The 25,046-nt window shown below is 40.8% G+C and overlaps 1 protein-coding gene across 2 annotated transcripts in view; it reads right to left on the minus strand.

Annotated features, from left to right (window-relative positions):
- Window positions 1–25,046, minus strand: part of CADPS (calcium dependent secretion activator) — a 464,921-nt gene that overhangs the window by 218,800 nt on the left and 221,075 nt on the right. For both annotated transcript variants that reach the window (XM_027864021.1, XM_027864023.1), the window contains exons 6-7: window positions 23,893–24,004; window positions 5,356–5,495 (exon numbers count right to left, since the gene is read on the minus strand). In XM_027864021.1, coding sequence (XP_027719822.1) covers window positions 5,356–5,495; window positions 23,893–24,004 — 252 coding nt within the window. The remainder of the gene's footprint in view (window positions 1–5,355; window positions 5,496–23,892; window positions 24,005–25,046) is intronic.

The raw sequence follows: 25,046 nt of genomic DNA on the forward strand, positions 1-25,046 counted from the left end.
CGCATCCCTTTAAAAGGACCAACTGGTGCAGGTATTAAAACCTTTGGGTGCAAAAACTGCTTGAAAAATGTGGGAGAAAAAAAGAGTGCTAAGCCCCTCTAATTGTATTTATTTTACTTCTGGTAGGATCTAATTAAAAAAGCACCTAGTCTTTTTTCCTTATTGTCTGTTCTTAGAAAAGAACTAGAGCTCTAGTTTTTCAAAGAAATTTTGAGCTAGGAACATCCCATCACTTCTGTAAATGGTGGCTAATTTACCTAAGGAAAATCTCATCATCATCATCAGGAGAATTTTTTCACCAGTCCTTTCTTACATAGGCACTGTGCATGTGCTATATGTAACTAAGGAGCAGTAGCAGCTGAAAACAATAGAGACATCTCTAGCTTTGAGCAAACCTCACATGGGAAGACTCAGTTTCACGAAATAGACTAGGGGATGATTGTTCAGTTTGGAGACGGGTTCTCCATAGGGTTGCTCTGATACTCTTCCCTCTCACCTAGCATCAAAAACAGGGCAACAGGCACAATTTTGATCTAGGTGCCACTTTTTAGATGCGCACCTGTGGGCAAATATAGAGAGGGAGAGATCTATATTTTAAGTTCTGTGGAGCATATGGCTTGTCACATAGTTGCACTAAGGTCAATCTAATGCTTATGATGTCCCAATGAATAAAAAAGAAAATTAAGTTTGATGAGGTGCAACAGAATTCAGGTCCTCTGATGTCAATTTTAGTACTTTTCCACGATACCACATAGTATTGGATTTAGGGTCAAGAAGACTTGAGTTCAAATCCAGCCTCAGACACTTATTAGCTATGTGACTGGGAAGGTCCCTTAAACCGCTGTCTGCCTCATTTTACCCATCAATAAATGGGGATAATGATAACACCTAACTCTCAAGGTTGTTTTGAGGATGAAATGAGATAACACATGTAATGTGCTTTGCAAACATAGAAACTATGTAAAAAGTAAGTTATTATTAAAATTCTGGCTATATTATTTACTCCCTGCTTGACTTTGGGAAAGTCACTTTCTTCTTCTATAAAATGGCAGAATTATTAATACTGCCCTCTATGATCCCTTTCATCACTGAATGACTCTAAATAATGAGATGGGAGTTTCTTGTGCATCTCATTAATTGGCTCTGAAGACAATGCCCAGAGAATTCTAAAAATATCTTGAACAATGGTTATAACATTGGATTATGAGTAGAGAATCTCAAGGTGACTGTAACAATATTCACTTTGATGCTTAAATTCCAATTCATTTCCTAAAAAAGAAGTCTCACTGCTTTATAGTCATACCTCTAACACAATATTTGCTTCTTGAATTCAACAGTGCGTTGCATAGAATTATTGAGGCTTGGTGTTAGAAAGGACCCCAGAAGTCACATAGTCCAATCTTTATCAAAATTACATATTTTGTGTGATGTTGGGCATGTATCAGCGGTCATTCATCATATTCTTAAAACCTCCACCAGTCATCGGAACTTATTATGTTGAGGTAGCCCATTCTGTTTTTAGTATCTCTAATTGTTAAGATTTTTTCCCCTGATTTTGAGCTGAAATCTGTTTTTCTGTAACTTTCACTCACTGGTCTTAGCTCTGATCTCTGGGCTCAGCAGAACTGGTCTAATCACTCCCTCATGACAACCCCTCAAATAATTGATGACTGCTATCAAGCCCTCTTGCTAAATCTTCTTTGATCCATACTAAATATACTTGGACCCTTTACCATCCTGGTTATCTAATGCTGGTACACCCTTCACCTTGTCAACATTCCTTCTAAAATGTGGTACCCCTTGTTGGACACAAAAGTCCCTCTACATGTGGCTTGAACAAGGCAGAGTACAATAAGATTTTCCTTGCTCTAGGCACCATTGCTAAAGCTTAATGCTACATTAACCCTTTTGGTTGCTACATCACATTGTCGATTCCTACTAAACTTGCAATCTACTTAATCCTCTAACTGTTCTCTTGCCTCCTTTATCCTGTGTTGATGTAGTTGATTTTTTGAACCCTGCTGCAGGCCTTTGCACTTATCTCTATTTGCTATTAGATCTTGATTTTATCAGTCCATATATTAGCTATCCCTCCCTGCTTTATATTATCTGCAAACTGAATAAGCATACTATTTATATACTTGTTTTGTTGTTCAATTGTTTCAGTCATGTCTGACTCTTCATGACCCCAGATGGAATTTTCTTGGCAAAGATACTGGAGCAGTTTGCCAATTCCTTCTCCAGCTCATTCTGCAGATGGAGAATTGAGGCAAACAGGGTTAAGTGACTTGTCTGAGGTCATACAGCTTTACTGGTGTCTGAAGCCAGATTTGAACTCACAAAGATGAGTCTTCCTGACTCCAGGTCTGGTGCTCTGTCCACTGTGCTGTATACTTGTGTACATCTTTTATAAATAACATCTACAGCTAACAATGTAATTCAATAAGTATATATCATGTACTTACTACATATGCCTTGCTTGGGTGTCGAGCATGCAGATACCTTTAGAAGATCGAGTATAATGGAATTTTAAACCTGGAAGGGGTCTCTGAGATCACTTAATCCCTTCACCTCCTTTTATAGGACTAAGAGTCTGCCCAAGGTCATGCAGAACATTGGTGGCAGAGCTGGGTCAAGAACTTAGGCCTTCTGACTTTGGTTCAGTTTGCTTTCCCCATCCATACATTTTATTGGGTCTCATTCTGTCACAGAGCAACAAAATGCTTGTTTTTAAAGAGACTCTTTGGGTCTTTAGTTGAGGACAGAGGCAGCTAGGTGGCACAATGGATAGAATGTCAGTCCTAGAATCAGAAAGACCCAAATTAAAATCTGACCTCAGACACTAGTTGCATGACCCTGGGCAAGTCACTTAACCTCTGTCTGCCTCAATATACTCATCTGTAAAATGTAGATAATAAAAGCACCTACCTCCCAGGGTTATTATGAGGATGAAATGAGATATTTATAAAGTGCTTTGCAAACCTCAAAATGCTATATAAATGCTAGCTATTATCATCATTATTATTATTGCTGAGGAGATCATTCCAAAACAATGTCTTTGGGATCTGATGCTGCCAATCTAGTTGGGCAAAATGGGCAATTTATTTCTGTTTATATTCCTAAGACAGGGAAGGTGTAGTGAGGAAAATGTTCAGAATTTTACAAGCTAGTTGAACCAAGAGGGCAGAGACCAGATGACTATGCTCAATTTTCAATGGAACAAATTGAATAAATGTGGGAAATGGAAAAAAAAAATATTACATTGAAAGGAGACTTAGGATGACAAATTTCTCTTCTGGTTCACGTTACCCACAAAAAGTATTTTTTTCCTGAAGAAGAATAAAGAGTTGAAATTAATGAATTCATATAAACCCAGATCTAGAGCTCAAAGGAAGTTTAGAGTGCATCCAGTTTCAGCCCCTCATTTTATAGAAAAGGGAAATAAGATTGAGAGAGGGCAAGTAAATTGCTTAAGGTCACACAGGAAATCAACGCTAGACATAGAAATTGAACCCAGGCTCCAAATTCAACTCTTTCCATTCCATTCCATTTCTTCCCAAAGACTTCTCAATCACTCATGCCAGGTCCTAGATTAGTTAGCTTTTTATCATCAGTGGCCTTCTGCTGTCCAAGAAAACTTAGTCTTACAAACAGTAAGCACTCAATAAATTCTGATGATGACTACTGAATATGTTGAGGGACAGCTTCCATTTTTTCACCAAATGCATAATACAATCATGATTTTTAAAAAATCAGACTTTTGTTAATAACTCCTGTCTGAATTGTCACAAATTTTGAATTATTGGAGTACAAATTAATTTTACTAACCTAATACGGGCTGTGACAATCTGAATTTAATTGTTTCTAATCTATTATACTAATAAGTTTCTAAAAAAACTCATTGATATGAAACGGTACTCAAGATTTTTATTTTATTTGGTAAATTTTTTTTTAACTCTAATTGAAACATTTTATCCTCCACACCTATGATTAATGTGTGGCCTTGGGCAAGTCACTTAACTATTCTGGAGCTCAGTTTCCTCAACTGAAAAATGAAGGAATTAAACTAGATTACTTCTACCTCTAGATCTATGATACTGTGATCCATTTTCAGGATAAAAAGCAAATTACTGCAGGCATAGTATCAATTATTTTTTAGTTTTTTTGTTTTTGTTTTTGTTTGTTGTTCGAAGAGATAGTATTGAATGGACCTGAGTGACCTACTCAGGTAAAGTTGTGGCAGACTCTTTGTGATCCTATTGGGGGGTTTTCTTGGCAAAGATACTGAAGTGGCTTGCCATTGCCTTCTCCAGCTCATTTTACAGGTGAGGAAACTGAAGGTAAACAAGGTTAAGTGACTTGCCCAGGATTTTGCAGCTAGTAAGTGTCTGAGGTTGGATTTGAACTTAGGTCCTCCTGACTTCAGGCCTGGCACTCTATGCATTGCATCATCTAGATGCCCATCAGATACTGTAGCACATATTTTTGATACTGTGGTTTTCATCACTTAGACACTGTTTCACACTGAGGATACAATCCCAAATGCTTAGGTTATGTATCATATAGATAATGTCAACAGTATCCGTGCACACTGCCTTTATAATTTATAATTCTGTAAGCCAGAGTCATGGAGCATACATCTAGTAATGACTTAAAACAATTTGGACAATTCTGTATGTAGGTTATTACAAAAAGAGAGGATGACAATAGAGTCTGTAACTGTAATTTCATTGATCTAGGCCACAGGGATGGGGAACCTGCAGCCTCAAGGCCACATATAGCCTTCCTTCTAGGTCCTCAAGTGCAACCTTTTGACTGAGTGCAAGTTTTACAGAACAAATCCTTTTATTAAAGGGATTTGTTCTGTGAAGTTTGGATTCAGTCAAAGGGACCTTGAAGGCCACATGTGGCCTGAAGAAGCCTCAGGTTCCCCACCCAGTTTCCCCCGCTAGGGAAACGCTGGATGAGGAAAATCTTTCTCTCCATGTAGCTTGGCCCTGTCTTTGTAACTTCAGGTCTTCCAGAGTTACCTGAGCATTTCATTGACTTGCCTGGGGTCAAAAGCCAGTTTGTATCAGAGGCAGTATTTTAAAGCCTGGTCTTCTTGGCTTCAAAGACAGCGTGAAAGCTTGTGATTTGTTTGAATGTAACATAGAATTCCTCCACTGTAACTGAAAGTCAAAGCAATGCAAACTCCCCAAGGCAAGTGTTATTACAAGCTCCTGAACCACCTTAGATGTATTTTTTTTCAGTCCTGGAAGATGAATCTTCCTCTATTGTAACTTTGAAAAATGAAGGAGTGTATTCAGAGCAAATGCTGCTGACAAGTCAGATAAACACCAGCGACACACTTACCCAGAATGCTTCATGTTTTGGGGTTTATCCATTCGGACGGCAAGTTTAATTTTCAGATCTTGATCAGGGCAGTTTTTGGAAACTGTCATTTTATGCCATTCTGATTGTTTGGGGCTGTTAGGGGTAGGACGGAGAACAACCTAGAGGAAAAAAGAGGAAGTTGTTTTAGACAGAGAATCCCTTCAAAGGGTTTTATTCAACAAACATTTGTCAATCACTTACTAGGTAGCAAGCTATGCAAGATGAATTAAAAAAAAAAAGGAAACTTCAGTCTTCAAAGAACTCACATCTTATTTACCAGTGAGGAACAGTTAAGAGAAATAGGCTGACATATTTGATTATATAATCTAGGCCTAGAAAGAACTTTGGAGAGCATTCTAGTCTAACCACCCATTTTAGAGGTGAGGAGACTGAGGATGGGAGGGTGAAGTGATTCACTCAAGGTCACACAGGGTAGCAGAGTGGGATTCAGATCAAGGTCTTCTAGTTCCAGATCTGGTGCTCTTTCATTTATCTCATGCTGACTCATCTCCATTTCATTCTTCTCTGTGAAGAAGAGATGCATTTCTTAAAGTACCAGCCCTCATATACTGAGAGCTATAAGGGATTGTAGAGAGAATCAGTCCAATTTCCACCATATTACAGATGAAAAATGAAAGAGACCCAGAGATGTTGAGGGTTCCACAGGTTAAAAGTAAGAGCCAGGATTTTACCCCAGGGTTTCTCATTCCAAACCCAGCCCTCTTCCCCCCAACCCCCAGAATTATAGCTTTAAATCTCATTTGGAGGCAGGGGTGGGGTGAAGACATGGGAACCCAGAGCTAGAAAGCCTTGGGAGGGAAAAACGTTAAGGGGAATGGTTGCCCTGGAAATGTATATTTTATTTTATTTAAATTAGAAAGCACACTGCTAAAGGAGAAACCAATGGAGAGAATACCAGAAAGTGGCTCTCCAGGTGTTTGCTCCCAAGGTCCTTTTCCTCAGAGTAAGAGAGAAGAGGAGGTAAGTGGCCTTGATGAGACACCCTGAGGAAGTGAAGACCACAAAGCCATCATAGAGAGTTGGGAAGAAGACATTGTGCTCTGTTCTTCTATTAGAGTGGTTCACACTGGCATTCAAGCCGCAGTTGTAGTAGTAATTGACACATAGACTGCTTTAATATTTGCATTACGCTTATCTTACATTATTTCACTTGAACCTCATCACGACTCTGAGGGGCAGCCATTGAAGGAATTATTCCCTTTTTGCAGATGAGAAGATGGAGACTTGGGGTGGTTAAGTAACTTGCCTAATGTAGTACAATGGATATTAGATGATTGGAATCCAAGATTATCCTTAATCCATGCCCAGTTCTCTATCTACTATAACTACACTGCCTCTTTACAAAAGAAATTCTGCATATAAGATTAGAAAGACTCTAGAATAGAAGGCATTTCACTGGCTAGCTTGACTGAAGCTTAGGTCTATTTCTGGCAAGCATTGCTTGGTGAAAAAGTGATTAATTACCTCAAATAATTTAATAGTGTTGCCAATGTAATAGTGTCAGAAATCCTAGGCAAAACTGGGAAATAAGATGTTTCTTTTTGGTACCTTCCCATCTGGTTAGTATCTAGATACTATACTATACTATAGTATAGTATGCCTTAATATATACCCTCCCTTCTACTAAAATGTATCTGTATAAGCGCTTAACAAATGTTTTCACATTCTACTGTATTCCATGAGAAAACATGGAGATTGATATCTGAACTAATAAGTAAGAGCCCATTCAAAGTCATCCCCTTGGAAGGTCATATACTTCTTTCAGTGATGTCATGACTCATCAATGAGCAGGTGAGTCCTAGGAAGTTGCCTGAGGTTCAGAGAAGTTGTGTGACTTATCCAGGATCTCATAGATAGTCTATCCCGTATCTTTACAACACCAAATCTGGAATGATACCTATCATACTATGCCGACCTTACCCTATGGGATTCTTTGGGTGTTGTTTGGAGAGCCCAGAACCTTTTCTTCGGAAGATACTCAATAATAGGAAAGCTTAATTTCCTGAGGGTAAATTTGATTTTGGAGGAAAAGTCCAAAGTTATTTGGAGACAAATTTGATGATTAAGGTAGAATCTCAGAGGTGTCAGACACATGGGACAAATGTGGCACACAACACTCTTGAGAGTAGCCTGAACCAGATTAAAATGGAATTCTTATCTGATTTTGTTAATGTATTAATATACTCATGAGTTGTCAAAGGTTGGATAGCTCTCATTCCACTTTATAGTCAGCCTCTATTGTGCTCCATTTCCTCAGGTCTCTACCTTCAGCTTCAGGTTAATTAATTCGTTGTCCATCTTATGAAAGGCAGCTTCCTACAAAAGATAGTGAACTGATTCAAGTCAAGAAGGTGTGGGTTCAAGTCTGGCCTTAGACATATACTGACTGTGTGATGCTGGGTAAGTAACTTAACCATTCAGTGCTCTAGGAAGCTTTCTAAGACTTGCAGAGTCTTACCTGTATTAGTAGAGAGGATTTCCTCACCCTGAAGTCCCATAGAAGCAGGAGGCTCTATCCTGTTTAATTCATATTATTCTTTCCTTTAAAATGATGTAATCTTGTGAGGGGAATAAAATAAGACCACTTCAAAGCCAAGGGGAGGCTATAGAGCCCTGAAGGTTGCCTCTTGGTCAGACCACATCTTGAATACTCTGTTTTTCATTTAAAGAGAAAGATTACCCAACTGGAGGGTGGCCAGTGTGGGGAGGGCACTTCAAACATTTTATATAAGCATCAATTAAAAGAATTAGTGATGTCGAGCTTAGAGAAGAGATGATTTAATGGGGGAGGGGGAACAGAGATCTCAAAATATTTGAAGGGTTGTCATGTGAAAGGATTTGCCTTCTTCAGCTTGGCCGAAGAGAATGGAGCTAGGATGAGTGAGTGGAAATTACAAGGAGGCATATTTCAGTTCAAGATAAGGAACAACTTCTTAATTCTTACAAAGGAAGAGTCACCTCTCTGAGTAATCTCCCTCCCAGGGAAGGTCTTTAAACAGAGGGTAGAGACTAGTCAGGGAATATTTGTGTTTGAAGCAGGGCAAAGAGTTAGATGGGATCTTAGAGATCCCAGAATCACCGATTTTTGGTTAGAAGGGTCCTTAGAAGCCACTTAGTCTAACCTAACCCCCTCATTTTGCAGATGAGGAAAATGAGCCTCAGAGAAGGTTAAGCAGCTTGTCCAAAGTCATGCAATCAGTATGATTGGATGGTGATGAAGACAAGATTTAGAATTCGGTCCTCTGACTTCCAAACCAGACTCCTTCACACTGTACAATGTTGCTTCTGAGTCTACAGTCTTTGCTTCTAGAAATGAATTTGTGATGCTGAAGCTTGAGATCTTTGAACAGGATGGTTTGACATGTGGGAAATCATTGCCGCACCATTGGCCCCCAAATGATGCCACTTAGGTGAGTGCCCACTTAGCCTACATGTGAAGGCAAACCATTTAGCATGACCAAAAGGAAGTGAATAGACTTACAGAGGGCAGGGAATAAAGTATTCAAAACTGGAAAAAAGATCTGAGATGTGTCAGGGAGACTCTCATCTATCATTAAATGGCATCCAGATGAAGAATTCAAATGGGACTCGAGTCTTTGTTAGCAGATTCTGTTTCCTAAGGTCAATGGCTTGTATGTAAGGATGTAGTCCATGAAATTCTTTTAAGAGAAAAAAGAGTGGTTAGAAGGAATTAATGATATCTTGAGCTGAAAGAGGCATCAGAGCCCATCTAGTCCAACTCTGTCTTATAGATGAGGATACTGAGGCCCAGAGAGATGACATCGCCAAACAAGATTTGAATTCAGGTCCTCTTATTTCTGAGGCAGTGTTCTTTCCAGCAGCCAGACCATTCCCTTGGTCATTGTCCTTTGTTAAGCAAGGATGGTTTACCCAGATGAAAGTAATTTGAGGTGGTAGCAACTTAAATTAGGAGGCACAGAAGCCTTTTGCTGCCATTATAAAGGGCAAGACTCAGAAGACATGTTTTTTTATTTCTACACCTGCTAAGATTACAGGTTTATGGTTCTCGTAAGAGCGAGGATCAAATCACACTTATTATATCATGCAACAAAAGGGGAAATATGCTTTTATCTGTAATTCTCAGGGTGGGATTGTGAGGCTATTGTATTACAGCTTCTAGGGTGAGGGCTGAGGGGCACGTGCTGGTTTCTCTGGCTACTCAGTGGTTAGTGGTTAGAGCTCAATGCTGAAGAGGACAAGGATTTATAGAAAGTCATTCTTCAATAGGTCTGGAAGGGGTTTTGGAAACCTTCCATTCTAATGCTTTTAAAAAATTTTACATATGAAAATAGTGAGATCTAAAGAGGAAAAATGAGAGTCACAGGATCAAGTTAGTGGCAGCACCAAGGTTAGGTCAGATCTCCCGACACCTGGTCCAGTGTTCTTTCCATTACACCATGGTGCCCAATCCCTATGTGGACTAAACTGCCTTTATTTTTTTAGCTTTATTTTTCCCAGTTATCAGGTATTTATTTTCTCTTTCTTCTACCACCTTCTCTCTGCTGGAAAAAAGGAAAACGAAACCTTCTAACGTGGTAAAGAAGATAAATTACCTTGGCTGACCATTGTCAAGAATATGTATTTTACATATCATATCTCATCCTCCATATTTAATCCATTGCCTCTCTGTCAGGAGACTGGCATATTCTTCATGAGGAATGATGGTGGATCATTGCTTGATCAGAGCCTTTCAAAGTTGTTTGTATTTATAATAAAGTTATTACACAATTTGTTCTCCTGGTTTTGCTCACTGCACTGCATATTAGTTCATACCTAGGTTTCTCTGAAACCATCCCCTTAGTTGTTTCATAAACCATCGTCTAAACAAACATTCACCTTTCCCTAACTGATAGCCACACCCTCAGTTTACAATTCTTGGCCACCCCAAAAACAATTGCTATAAAGATTTTTGTATACATGGGGATTTTCCTCTTTTTAAAAAAATTTCTTTGCTGTATAGACCTAGTGGTAATATCACTGGGTCAAAGGATATGAACAGTTAACTAAATTTGTGGACATAGTTCTAAGCAGCTATTGGCTTTGTTATGTCCGTGGTTAAGGAGTTTCTTGCCTAGCCCCAGATAGAATTGGTGTCCACAGTCTTAGAGAATCATATGAGCATAGATTTAAAGCTGGAAGCATCTTAAAAATCTTTGAGTCCAACCCCCTCTTGTTAAGATGAAGAAGTAGGCCCAGAGGGTTAAGTGACTTGCCCAGAGTCATACAGCTACTAAGCACTGAAGAAGGATTTGAGCTCAGGTTTTCCTGTCTCCGTGTCTAGCTATCTACTCTATGAGCGGGACCAAGTGAAAGTGTATGGATAGATTGGTATAATCTTTCACCACTATTGAAAAAACAACAATAGAAACAATAATTACCACCACCACCACCCACAGACCATATCTTCATGATCACGACCAGTTTTCATTCAATTAAAAAAAAGAGAAAAAAGTCTCGGATGTTGGCTCTTGGTTTCGCAAAGAGAGCCCTAGTAAGCCACATGGGATCTGGGGGATGTGAGAGGGATAGGAGTAAAATATTTGAAAAAACCCAAACTCGATGGAAAGCAAACTAAATATAGGCCCAACAAAAGCTGGAGCCCCCTGAATTTTGTATTGCCATGGCAGAGAGCCATAGTTCGTCTGGTGGGTGGTGTGGGCTTTGTTTTTTACCAAGTGTCTATGCCCTCCAAGTGCTTGGGAGGTGCGTTCTTTTTCAAATTGCTCTTGCTTCATTCAGAGGAGAGGAGGAGGTTGGGGGATTTAAATGATCCAGACACTGTAGCTTCATTGAAGATATGTCAGCCTCCTGCACATTAGAGCAAGTCACGTCTCAGTGGGTTGGTGGCAACATATGGCTTGTTGTGCACTGCAGGAGAATGCGATGGGATGGGTTGGGGAAGAAGAAAGGATATGCACACAAGATCAGATGGCCTGAAGGGCCTCCTTCCTTTGCATTCCTCCCATTTTCTTCCTACCCTGGATCTGACCTTTCAAAAGTCTCCTTCCTCATATGGAAGAAAATTGATAAAAATTAATTAAGACACACATGCTCTCCTAGGAATTTTTGGTCTTATGCTACCTCAGGGCATGAAAGTGACAGTGGATTTTCATGGGGAATAGCAGAAGAGCATAACCTCAGGCTGGGGTCTTCAAACCAAAGAGTTTTTGATCTTTAGCCCGAATAGAGTTGCCTGGCCATCATTCCAAGATCACCCCTCCCAACGCTGGGCCCTTGCACAGGTGCATAAGCTTCATGCCTGGAATGCACTCCCTCCTCTTTTGAGTTCATTTTCTTCTTCCTCTACCTGCCCTTGACAATACACTGATAGAATCAAACAGTCTTTGAGTCAGAATGTCCCACAAACCGAGAGGGAATTATTCATGGACAGCCATGGAGATACTATTTTAAAAAATTAATTTGATGATGGAGATATTAACAAGGTTGTCACACATGAGAACTGAAAGATCATCTTTTCGATATGCTGGCCATTGATTGCGCTCTTACTGAAGTAATGTTTATAGCTCCACGTCTTGTGGGGGAATTGAGAAAGGTTCAGGAATCAAAATGATTAACAGACCCATTAAGGAAAGGTCAAAAGTCACAGTCACTTATCATCTTCCCTGAAACATTTCAAGGACATTTAGAAAGGGGGATAGTGGCCAATTGTTCTTCATCTTCATTCATGACAGAACAGGAAGAGTTGAAACTGCAGCTAGTAGAGGTCAGCTGGATATAGTAATGTCTCTGCCCTACCAGGGACTCCATGCTAGGAGAGATTAATGAGGACTGCATGGTGGTTGGTAGCATAGCACAACATGTTCTTATTAGGAGTTTCATGTCCAGTTCACTAAGACCACAGGAAAGAAAGAAATGGATAAATGGGTTTACTGTGAAAGAATGAGTGAGGGTTTCCTCTCAAAAGTATGTGAGGGATGGGAGTGGAATGAGGATTTATAGCAGTTAAGTAGAGGAGGGCTTGAAAATTGTCCACTTGTCCACTGTATTATAGTGGAGATTCTATTTGTTTAAAGGCTGGAGCAGATGACTTCTGAGGTCTTTTCCAAATGGAATGAAATATAAGTGGGAAATACTGTTTATGCTTTTTTGAGAAGATCTCTGGCTAGGACAGAAATAAGGCTAAGCCAAGTGGGAAAAAGGGAAACAAAAGAATATTTAGAATTCTAATCACTTTCCCATTTCTGTTGAAGGTGCCATCACTCCCAGTCACCAATGCTCATAACCTCAGGGTTATCCTTCACCCCTCTGTCTTCCTCTCTCCCCACTCAACTCAACCACATCCAATCAGTCGTCAACTCTTGTCAGTTCTACCTCCAAGACATTGCTCATGCCTGTTCCCTCTTTTCCATGCACACATCTGGTACTCTGGTTCAGCCCTCATCCCCTCTCCTAGGCTTTAGTAAAGATCTCCCAATTGTGCTTCCTGTTTCCTATTCTCTCCAATCCATCCTCTTTGTACACAGCTTCCAAAAGAAGCCTCTTAAGCACAGGTCTGACCAGGCCATTGGCCCATTCAAACTCCTTCAGTGGCTTCATTTTCTTCATAAAGAAGTACAAACTCCTTAGCTTGGGGTTTAAGGTCCTCCACAATATCATTCTAACTTCCTGTCCTAGTCTCATTTCAGATAACTTCTCTGGCAATTGATATTCTAGCCAAGCTGGGCTAATAGCCATTCCCTACATCTTCAATCTCCATCCCTCATGTCTGGAGTGTGGGCCTTCATCAATCTCTTTGAAACCTTGTTTTCCTACAGGGCTACTCTCGGAGCCTTCAGACAGATTTTCCTGATGCACCCAAACATACCCAGAGGACATCTTCCTTCTCAAGTGACCATGAATTTATATGTGTCCCCTTTTAACTCACTAGCATGGAAGTTCCTTGAGGCCAAGATTGTTTTACTTTTTTCTTTATATGCCCAGTGTTAACACAGTGCCTGACACAGAGTAGATGCCTAAGAATCTCAGTTCTATTCAACAAACATTTCTATTAATAAGCTATCAATATGATTCTAATTACACTAATGTTCATGATGAATATATCATAGTCATAAGTGCTTATTGAATTGAAAGGCACAGATTCACTCATTCGCAAAACAAGTATTTATCAAGCAACAACTGCTTACTAAGGACTGTGCATATAGACAGAAATACTCACCTGTTCGAGGGAATCTGTGATCTCATCATTGTAAATAATATTAATAGCTTATTTGTACAATGCTTATTTTGTGACAGGCACAGGCTTTATACATATTATCTCATTTGATCCTGAAGGTAGGTGATATTATTATCTCATTTTACGTATGAGAAAACTGAGGCAAACTGTGATTAAGTGACTTGGCCAGGGTCACACAGATAGTTTCTGCAGTCACATTTGAACTCAGGTGTCCCTGTCTCCAGGCCTGTGCTTTATCCACTGTACCACCTAGCTGCTTATTATTTCCCACCATGCATATCACAACCCATTCATCAATCAGTCACAATCTAGTGGCAAACATTAATTAAATACCTACTGTATGCCAGGCATTGTGTTAAGTGATAGTGATACAAAGAAAGTCCAAAGATTGTTCCTGCTCAAGAAGCTGAAAGTCTAATGATGCCTGCCCATGCTAGTCTTGTCTATAACCTCCCATATATGGAAATAGTTTGGTAAACACATTTTCAGTGTAAATTACAAACACATATGATTGCCGTCCCTGGAATTCATAAATGATATAGTTAGCAATCATTGATCTTCCACACACTGGCCTACAGAAAAGGAAGGGGCTGAAGTAATTGAAATCCCCCACATTCTAAGACTACCATGTGGATCCAGAGATTGAGGAAGTGTAATATTTCCAATTTATACATTAGCATAAAAACCTCCTAGGAAAGCCAAGGGCTTCTAAATTGGTAAAAATCACCGTGACTGAGAAGAAGAAGAAGGAAGAAATGCTTTTTCCACTTTGATAATAGACTCAGAGGGGGAAGGGACCTCAGAGGTCTGGTTCACTTCTGGTTCAGCCCTCTCATTTTACAGATGAGGAAACAGAGGTTAAGTGGCCTGCCCTAAGTCACAGGCAGTAAGTAGCTGTGCTTAGTGAAGCCACAGAATTGGGATATATACCAAGACCTTCTTCCTCCATAGCCAGAGTCCTTGACATTGCACCAGGAAGCTTGTCCATGAACACCACCCTCATTTTGCTGCAATGCCCAAGTCCTCTCTTCCTGTCATGCTGGGCAGGCACATCTGATGGCTTCCATGAACTCAGGAAGAAAGGGCTTACTCTGAAATAACCAGGCCTGCTTTTGGTTGGAAATCTCTTTTTTATGACTTCTTTTTAAAAAAGGCATTATTGGAGCCCTACCTGTTAATCTTTAATAGCAAAGAAACTTTGCCCAAATCCTGGGCTAAAAATGTCCTTTGCAGCTCTGTGAGTAGGCTCTTCTCATGTTCTTATGTTGAACCTGGGGCAGTTTTGTGGAAGTTTTCAGCAAAGAATGGAAAGTAGAAAGGTTGTCACACACTGCTGATCACAGTGTAGACACAGAATGAGGAAAGGCAAACTTGTCCAGGATTGGGGAAAGCTCTCCTACAGAGGATATGCTAGCTTGAGTGGATCACTTTGTGAAGTGCCTCTGGTAGGTCTTGAATAATATTAATTAATAATAATAGTGAGCACTTATATGTGCTTTAAGGTTTGCAAAATGCTCTACAAATATCTCTTCATTTTTATTTTCAAAAATTCTTGTGCTTATGGTCAGAACTTTTTCTAGCAATTCTAGTAACCAAGCATGCACTAGAAGAATGACTCCTGGGACAAGCGCAATGGTATAGAAAGAGACAATAGTGTCAGCAGAGTAAACGGCAGACAATTACCTAGGGGAGGACAACTAGGGCTTGATTGTAGTGTTGTTTCTGCTGGAGTATTTAGGGTGTTAGGAGGGGGTTGGTATGTCTTGGATCAGACTAGCTCATTTCTATGGTGATCAGAATATGTGGTGATAGAGGTATTGAGTGTTTTGTTGAGGCTAAGAAGATGGATGTGGCTATGATGTCTGGGGAGGTGTTGGGGTCACTGTCTCCCTCTCTTTATGCTGTTATTCCATTCACAATCTTTTATTGAGCACCAGACACTGTGTTAGGTGATGGGGTCACAAAGACACAAATAAACAATAAACAATTTATCTTCATATCCCATCCAGCCATCCTCCCAACCACCCAGGACCTTTTGCTCTCTTTCTATTTGCTGCCTTCATATCCCCTTAACCTCAGTACCATCTCCTTGCCTCTAACTTTACACCACCTCCTCTGGGATGAGTAATCAAATTAGCAATACCATAATTTCTGGAAAAGGCCTATCTATTAAATGACTGCCCTATACATCAACTTACCACCTCTTTGACTTCCCAGATCAAAACTCCCCTTTTTGGCCACTCATTCCCTATATATGTTGTCTTCTTTTATTAAAATGTAAGCTCCTTGAGGTCATGGGCTGTCTTTTTATATTTGTATTCCTAGTGCTTAGCAGAGTGATTGACATGTAGTAAGTACTTAATAAATACTCATTAATTCATTCATTCATGGAATTTCCATTCTGGTGGGGGTAGCAAATAACATATACAAATAAGCAAATACAATTATAAAAATTATACAAATGCCAAGTGTTTTTTTGTGGGAAGAGTGCAATGGGGATGGGGGATATCTGAAAAAGCCTCCTGTAGCAGGTGGGGCTTGAACTGAGCCTTGGAGGACTCCAGGGATTCCAAGAGGCAGAAGTGAGGAGGGAGAACATAGCAGGCATGGAAGATTGTCATGCACTTTGTCCTGTGGAGTGTCACATATGGAGAACAGCAAGTAAGCCACTTTGACTGTAATATAGAGCACATGAGGGGGCGTGGTGTGAAGTCAGTCTGGAACGCTAAGTTAGGACCAGATTGGGAAGGGCTTTTGATGCCAAACAGAAGGGTTTGCATTTTATCCTAGAATGAAAACCAATTGATGTGCATTGGTGAAATTCCAGGCACTTTGTTGGGCACTGGGCATAGAATTATAAAAATGAGATGCCCTCAAGGCATCAGGGAGTTTTTCTTGCAATGGAGCTTTAAGATTATCATTTTTTTAGGCAATTGGGGTTAAGTGACTTGCTCAGGGTCACACAGCTAGTAAGTGTCAAGTGTTTGGTCTGAGGCTGGATTTGAACTCAGGTCCTCCTGACTTCAGGGCTGGCGCTCTCATCCACTGTGCCACCTAGCTGCCCCCAAGATTATCATTTTGGCAGCTGTGTGGAGGGCAGGTTGGATAAGGGAGAATCTAGAGACAGGAAGATCAATTGCGAGGCTATTCTACCAGTCCAACTGACAGACAATGAAGACTGGAAATAGGGTGGTGGCCATGTGAGGTGAGAGAAGGGGTGAGATATGAGAGATATGGTGGAGGTAGAATTGACAAGATTTGGAAATTGATGATATAGGGGGTGATGCTAAGGTTGGGAACCTGAGTAATTACTCAGGTAAAGATGGTGGTTGCCTTGACCAAAAAAGGGAAACTAGGAAGAGGGGGTGAATTTGGGGAGGGAAAGATAATGAGTTCTGTGTTAGACCTGTGTTTAGAAACCTCTGGGACATCCTGGTGGAGCTGTCCAGCAAGACTAGAGTTAAGGAAAGAGATAAGAGCTGGATCCAAATGTTTGGGAATCAGAGGATATCTGGCTGTAAGCTTTGGACATATGACACCAGAGATGGGCACTCAATCCTTTTGATTTCAACATGCCTCCTGGATTTCACTGGCTATTGTTCTGCCTTGCCCATGTACAGTAGAGACAGAGGATGAGGCCACCTTTTGATTGACCTGCTTAAGAGTAGTTTACCTGTGCAGATCAGAGAAATATCATCTGGAGCAGCCTCTCAGAGAATTTTCAGGAAGTCAGACATGGGAAAATTTTCTGACCTATTGGTCATCACACTGACCTCAGTTTTGTTCACATAGGGAAGAGAGCAATTCAATAATAATTTAATTCAATAGATTTTATTAAGCCCCTTCTATGTATGAGGCACTATGCTTAAGTCTGGATTTCCCCTTATTCCTAGCATTTGGGGGCTCCTTAATACTGAAAGTCTCCATGAAGTTCCACCTTCAGCTCATCTATTAAAGGCTATGGACTCATGAGAGGCAGTGTGATGTAATTATTGGAGTGCTGGCCAAGGGATCCAGAAGAGCTGGGTTCAAATCCTGCCTCTGAAACATACTGTGTGACCCTGGGCAAGTCATTTAACATCTCATTTTCCTCTAACATTATGAGCTGCAGAAAAGTTGCTGGTCTGCATCTGCAGAGGGAGTTTTGAACCTGGGAGTTCCCTATATAAAGGAAACCATGTGTCTTGGACCAAACAGAGAAAAAAGACAGGTATGCATAAATATCTATTTGCTAATTTAGGGAACCATGGTCATCTTGCAATCATGAGTTTGTTTTTCTCAGTGTGCAAACTGTTCCTCAGGAGAATGTCAGAGAAAGTACATTCCGTTTTCTACTTTACGTGGCTCCAGAACATAGAAATGATGAATTTAGTATGTGGTCATAGGACAACTTCCTGAGATGACCAACCAGTCAATCAACAGGCATGGATTATGTGGCAGATACTATGGTAGGGGCTGAGGATACAAAGGTACAAAGGAAACAGCTTCTGCCCTCAATGAGTTTGCATTTTATTAGGGTAAACAATACATACACAAGTGAGAGGCAGCATGGTGTAATGGACAGAACACTGGGCTTCAAACCAGGAAGATCTGGGTTCAAATACTACCTTAGATGCCCATTAGTTTTGTATACATTTAGGATCATAGAGTTGTCAGGGACCTTAGGGACCATCCGTTTACAGATGAGGAAACTGAGACACAGAGAGCTGAAATGATCTTCCCAGGGTCACACAACAAAGCAAGTGGGGGACAGAAAATGTACTTAGATCTGGGAGTGGGGGATCAGGCAATGCCTTTTAGAGTGAGTCCCTCATTCTCAGGTTTGTGGTTGGAGTTGAGAGATTTGGGATTCACATAGTGACTGGGCAGTCAACATTTTTGGTTCATGTGATGTAATATGAAAGTTATCTTCTGATTTAGCTTTACCAGGGTGTCTTTCTCAAAGAAGTCCAAGAGGGCAGAGACCTATTTTTCTCTGAGGAATCATAACCTAACCCTATTTTGACTTTATACAAGGAGAATGAAACGTAACCTCTAAAAACTCAAAGGAGACACGTCAGAGTCATGGGATGGCTAGGCCAGCCCCCTCATTCATATTTCAGGGGCCACAACCCGGGGTCTGGCCTTCAGCAGGTGAGGATCTTTAGCCTGAGTACCAGCTATTCCTACAGGAAGCCTTTGCTTATCTATCACTCGCTAGGATCCACCTTGGAGCCCACCCCCGGTGTTTAATAGTTACCAGGAACATAGTAAACACTTCACAAAGGCTTGTTGAATGACTTACTGATTGATTAACAAATTACTTTTTATTTACTTTGTAAGTATAAGAATGAGGCTACAATAAATAATGAATGACAATAATAATTGAATAAAGACAATGTGGGGTAATAGAGCGGTAGCTGCAGAGGATTGTTGAACTGCACTGGCAGAAGAAATTCTTCATCAGGAGCTCCCTCTATTGCTAAAATCATAGATTTATTAAAAAGAATAAAAATCTTATTCAATGCTCAGTCCCTCACTATATGCCATGGGACCTTTCCTCATCCCCTCAGTTGCTTGTGTCTCTCCTACCTCAAATTGCTTTGTATTTGTTTATATATACTTACATATGAAAATATTTTCTCCTCCAACAAAATGCAAACTCCTTGAGGACAGGAACTTTTTCAATAGTTAATAGCTACTTCAATTCATAACCTCAGTCATCCTTGACCCTTCCTTCTCTCTTACCAGCCATCTCCCTCATCCATATAGTAACTATTCTTCTCCATCCACACAGTTACCAGCCATCTCCCTCATCTGTGTAGTTATTATCTCTTTTCCCCATCCATCTATCCTATCTTAGGCTAATCTATCTTATCCCATGAAGTCCTTTCTATCCTAGCTCTCCCAATAGATTGTAAGCTCCTTGAGGGCAGATACTGGTTTTGCTTTTGTCTTTTTATTCTGGGTGCCTCGCATAGTGCCCAGCATGGTAAGCATTTAATGTTGTTGTTGTTGTTGTTTTTTGGCATTGAATTCAATTGAGTTCAGATGAAAGCTCATTCTAGAGTTTGGTAGAGGTAGTGTTGGCTCTCACACTGGTGCAAGCTTGGACATTTTTAGCCCAATTCGATAGATATTTGTTATTAATCTCTTACAGTGTATCTCTTAGGGCCTTAGTTTCTTTGCTGGTAAAATGAGAGGCCTGGACTGGGGGAACTGTAAGACCCTCCCCAATTCTCAAGCCCCAGTCTCAGAAGCCTGTGAGATGTCCATGACCAGGTGCTGAGCTGGCGAGAGCAGAAGTAGAGCAACAGAGAAGGAGAAAGAAGAGAAGTAAAGGAGCAGGAGGAAGAGAGAACTGAGCCACAGGGTTAGGAACAGCAGTAGGAAAAGCCCCCTGACTCCCTGCTGTCCTGCTTCTCTGGCAAAAGCAAAGTGTGAGAGGCACTAGGCGACCAGCGCTCTCGAGCTCATTAATCTGCCTTCTGCCATATGGAGTCTGGACGCTTTTCCCACACACAATATGCTGTCCATTTGTAGGAGCCGAGGGTGCCCCAGCTCAGCTCATTACCGGCCTCTTCGCAAAGAGTCTTTCTATCACATGGTCTCAATCTGAGGAGGTCCCGGCCAGCCAATGAGACAGAAGGGGAGGTTAGTGGTGATGTTCTATTAGTTTCATCCAACTTTCCACTAGTCCTGACGTGTTCGCACAGCCCTTTTCATTTTGTCAACCCCACTGAGTTATGAAGGTCCTCCCATGTGCCCAAGGCCAGGATTAGAACAGACACTTCATCTGGACATTCTTGGCTGGTAAACATGTACTTAATCTACCCAGCTGAGGCACACATGTGCTTTATCTTTGATGTTGACAGCTCCTGATACCACCGAGTTAGCTCCAGAGCAACACGGCACTTTAGTAGATCTAAGGGGGACACTTGGGAAGGACATCTGTGGCCAGGTCCTCTGGGCATCCATTCCCTACTGTGGTATAATGCCCCCACTCACCTCCCCCCACCCCCTTCCACACTCTCACATGCACAAAACCCTTTGAAAATGAGATTTCTCCTAGCATAGAAATTGGAATCAGGAAAGGACCTTGTAGGGCATCTGTTCCAAACCCCTTGTCTTCCAGATGAGAAAATGGAGGCAAAGTTAGTGAAGGGACTTGCCCAACATCATATAGCTAGTTAATGGAAAGGACAGGACAAGAGCTGAGATCTCTTGACTCAGTCACATTATCTCCTGATGAACCTTCTGTCCTGATTCTTTAGACTTTATGTTTGCGGGGTACAGACTTGTGACTCTAGAGATGGAAGGCATCTTAGAAGTCATCAATCCAACCTCCTCATTTTATAGAATAGAGAACCAGCGCTCTAAAAGTTTAAGGGACTTTTCTAAGTAAGCAGAAGAACCAAGGTTACAAACACACATCTCCTGATGTCAGATCCAGTGTGTTTTCCATTTTACTTGCTAGGGTGTGTTGCATATAGCCCTTGGACCATGGAAATCACCCAAGTTTAAGAGCAGCAGGGCTAGTTAGCCATCTGGGTATTTTAGCCAAAGTGGGTAGTTACTGTAGAGGGTTATCTGGCTAAACAGTTTTGGAAAGTCATACCTGATGACATCCAGATGTCATGAGCCCAACCATTCTGAATATAGCCCAGCAAAAATGGAATTTTTCCCCAATAAGGGAAAATGACGGGAAAAGTTCTCTTCCAACTCAAGTTTATGTTCAATCTAAATGATCCCTGAGAATGCATTCCCCAGTAGTAGTTGCAAAATCCGTGGACTTTTGTCAGGGTAGATCCCTTCCCTTCTTCACTCAGAGCCTACTTACTCTAATTTTTCAAGTTCCAGCAAGCCCAGTTGCTTAGTTTCCAAGCCTATAGCAGATTAAAGTTGGTAATCCAGAAGTAGCTATGTGATGGAGAAGGGGCAGCTAAGTTGCACAGTGGATAAAGTGCCAGACTTGGAGTCAGGAAGACCTGAGTTCAAATTTGGTCTCAGACACTTACTAGCTGTGTAAGCCTGGGAAAGTTACCTGACCTTGTTTGTCTGTCTCCTCATCCATAAAACAAACTGGAAAAGAAAATGGCAAACCATTCCAGTACCTTTGCCAAGAAAAGCCCAAATGGGGTCACAAAGAATCAGACATTACTGAAAAGCAATTGAACAACAACAATATGGTGGAGAAAAAGTTACTTTGTCTTATACTGATAGAAGCAGTTATACGAACAGTAGGGAAAGGGCCAGTAAACAGCTTGCCAGCGACAGAAAAAAGTGAGGGGAGAAGACTATGAAAACCAGCAGGAGAACTTAGGATGCCCCAGAAATTTGGGGCCATTGAGTGCAGGAGCAAATAGTCTTCCATGCCTCAGTAGCACTGGTAATTTCTACTCAGAGACTATAAGTTTCTTGAGGGCAGGAACCATGCCCTACCTTTGTCCTAACTGTGCCCCAAACTTGAAATGCTCCCCTTCCCCATTTCTGCCTTTTAGTTTCTTGGCTTCTTTCAAGACCCAGCTCAAATCCCACCTTCTGCAGGAGACCTTTCCCAGGACTCCCAGCTACTAATGGTTTTCCCTTTCAGAGCTCTTTTTCCTACTCTGAGTTTAACTTCTAGATATCTAGTTATTTACATATTGCGTGCTTCATTAAAATGTGGGCTCATTGAAGGTAGGGGCTGTTTCTACATTTCTTTTTATATCTCCAACACTTAGCACAGTGCCTGGAATATGGTATGTACTTAATAAATGCTTGGATCTAAATTTTGCATTTCACCCAGTACTAACCTTAGTGCATTGCACACAGTGGGCATTTACTAAATGCTTACTAAAATCAAATTAGGGAAAATAGGACTCTTTAGGTTCTTTTGGCATATAGTCTCTGACCTCTGATAGGTGGTAGACAATTGATTCTTTAGCTATGGACAAGGCTACTCACATACAACAGTTGGTGAAATATTGGGATAACTAGGTTAAGTGTATAAAAAATGATAGGGAATTGTCAGTTATAAAAAAAGCCAGAGTAAAGGGCAAATGAATAAAAAAATTGAGTATTTGTGTAGATCTAAGGGATGTTATTAGTTCTGAGTATGCTTAAGCCAGAGAAATATTACTTCCCGGGTCAGGTAGATTCATTATGCTAGAAATTTTATTTTCTACTTCTTTCCCTGCAATAAAAGAATGAAAAAAAAATGCAGCATGCAGGAAACACTGAGGGACAGTAGACAGAGCATTGAGGGGCATTCTGGGAAGATATTTTGATACTTTGAGCAGATAAGACATTTTGATTATTATAAATACCCAAATTAACTATGAAGTACGTATGAAGAACTGATAATTAGAAGTACATATAGAATGATTTTACATATACATATACATACATATATTATATATATATATATATATATACACACACACCTATTTGAGTCTAATGGTAGACATCTCTAGGGCAGGGGGGAGGGAGAAAAAAGGAGAAAAAAGAAATTTACACAATAACTACTATGTATTTAAAAGGAATAGCAAGTTGGACATAGTAGATTTACAGTTTCATGTGCAATCATCATTTTTATTATACTATATTAAGAAAATGCTTGTTTTATTCCATAAATTCAAAATAAAAATTTTTTTAAAAAAGAGCATTAGATTTGGGTTCAGAGGATGTGGGGTAGCATCTTAGCTCTGTGAATTTGGACAATTTACATCCAAAAAGAGTCTGAGATTTGGAGTCAGAGGAACTAAGCTCGAATTCCAGCTCTGCTAATAACTCCCTGAGTGAACCAGGCTCCTGTTTCCTTCTCTGTAAAATTAGGGGTTTAGACTTGGTGACCTTTAAGATCCTTCCAGCACTAAGTCTATGATTCTAAGACCTTTTAACCTCTTTGAGCCTCAGTTTCCTTCTTTGTAAAGGACAGAGTTGGACTAGATGACCTCTAAGGTTTTTTCTAGCTCAAAATTTATGATCTTACGATCACACCAATCTCCCCATCTGTGAAAAAAACTATTCATGTAATGTCTGAAGGGGTACAGCCTACCATGTTTCGTTGCCTGTCCCTTTAGCAAATTAGACCTCACATGTGGCTAACATCCTAGAAGCATCATTCGTAACCATTGTTCCCTTTCCCAAGCTGTCTCATTCTCTATAGGACAAGATTAGAACATGATTCTCTTCTGCCTTATTAGATGATATGTCTGTTTGGGGGGAGCGAAGGGAGAGCAGTCATACATTCTCAGGCAAGAGGTTGCTGTTTTGGCACACAAGGACCAGCCCTCCTCCAGGCCCCTATGTGTCCTTACCCGACCGAGTTCTTTGTCCTCCAAGGCCAGGACACCTGTGCTTTCAGTGAACAGCTTCACCTTTACAGCTGGCAGGGCGTGGCTCGTGGAGAAGTCACCTTGTGTCCCCCACCTGCAGACACAATCAGAGAGGGCAGTGTTTGAGATCCTTTGTCACCTGACCCAGCTCCGGGGTGGCACTGTCTGTCACCCTTCTCCCATGAAAGCTGTAGGAGTGACAAAATGTGTTAATTAACTTGCAAGACAAATGCAAGACAGATGCTCAGAAAGTTGCCACTGTTTTTGCAGCATGCTCCCCGGGATCATTTGGACTGAACGTAAACTTGGGCTGGGGAGAACTTTCCCCATCCCATTTCCATGTGAAAATGTGTTCCAAATAAGGCCCGACAGCTGCTGGCGTTTGCTAACTTATGCCACATGTTTTGAGGTTCAGATCATCTGGATACAGCCATCCCGAGGCAGCAATTGCACCGTTTGGTTTGCTTCAGCTAATGTTGTTTGCCTTTAAAATAAGGTATTTATTTGGTGCTTGGAAGAGCTTTGGAGGTGAGAGTTGAGAAGGAATACGCTTCAGGGGGTTTACTTCTGCTAAAATGAAGCGTGACCCTATTATGTGGACAGCTGAAGAAAATGACTGATCTTTATAGAGCCCTTGAAGGTTTGCAAAGCGCTTTTAGCATATTCCATTTGGGTATCATAATAACTCTTAAGGCCAGGGACTGGATTTGTGATTTCATTAGGAAAGAAAACTCTTTGGATGAGTTCTACCAGTTGAGGTTGGTCCCTTCTCTACACCTTATCCCTCTTAGAGAGCAGCTAGGAGCACCGAGAAGTTTAAGTGACTTGCCCAGAGACACCTAGCAGGGTGTGTTAGAAGAAAGAACTGAATCCAAGACTTCTTGGTTCTAACTCCAGATCTCCATCCACTATGCCACACTGGGAGGTAGAAGACATGGACAATATTATCCCCATTATGTAGATGAGCAAACAGAGGCTTAGAAAGGTTAAGCAACTCACCACTCCTCACATAATTTGGATTAGAAGCAGAATCTGAACCCAGGTCTTCTCTTTCTGCAAGATAGATGCTCAGAAAATTGCCACATTTGATCCTTCCTTCCTTCCTTCCTTCCTTCCTTCCTTCCTTCCTTCCTTCC

Source organism: Vombatus ursinus, unplaced genomic scaffold (genome assembly GCF_900497805.2).
Source record: "Vombatus ursinus unplaced genomic scaffold, bare-nosed wombat genome assembly UNPS02014773.1, whole genome shotgun sequence".
Lineage (NCBI taxonomy): Eukaryota > Metazoa > Chordata > Mammalia > Diprotodontia > Vombatidae > Vombatus > Vombatus ursinus.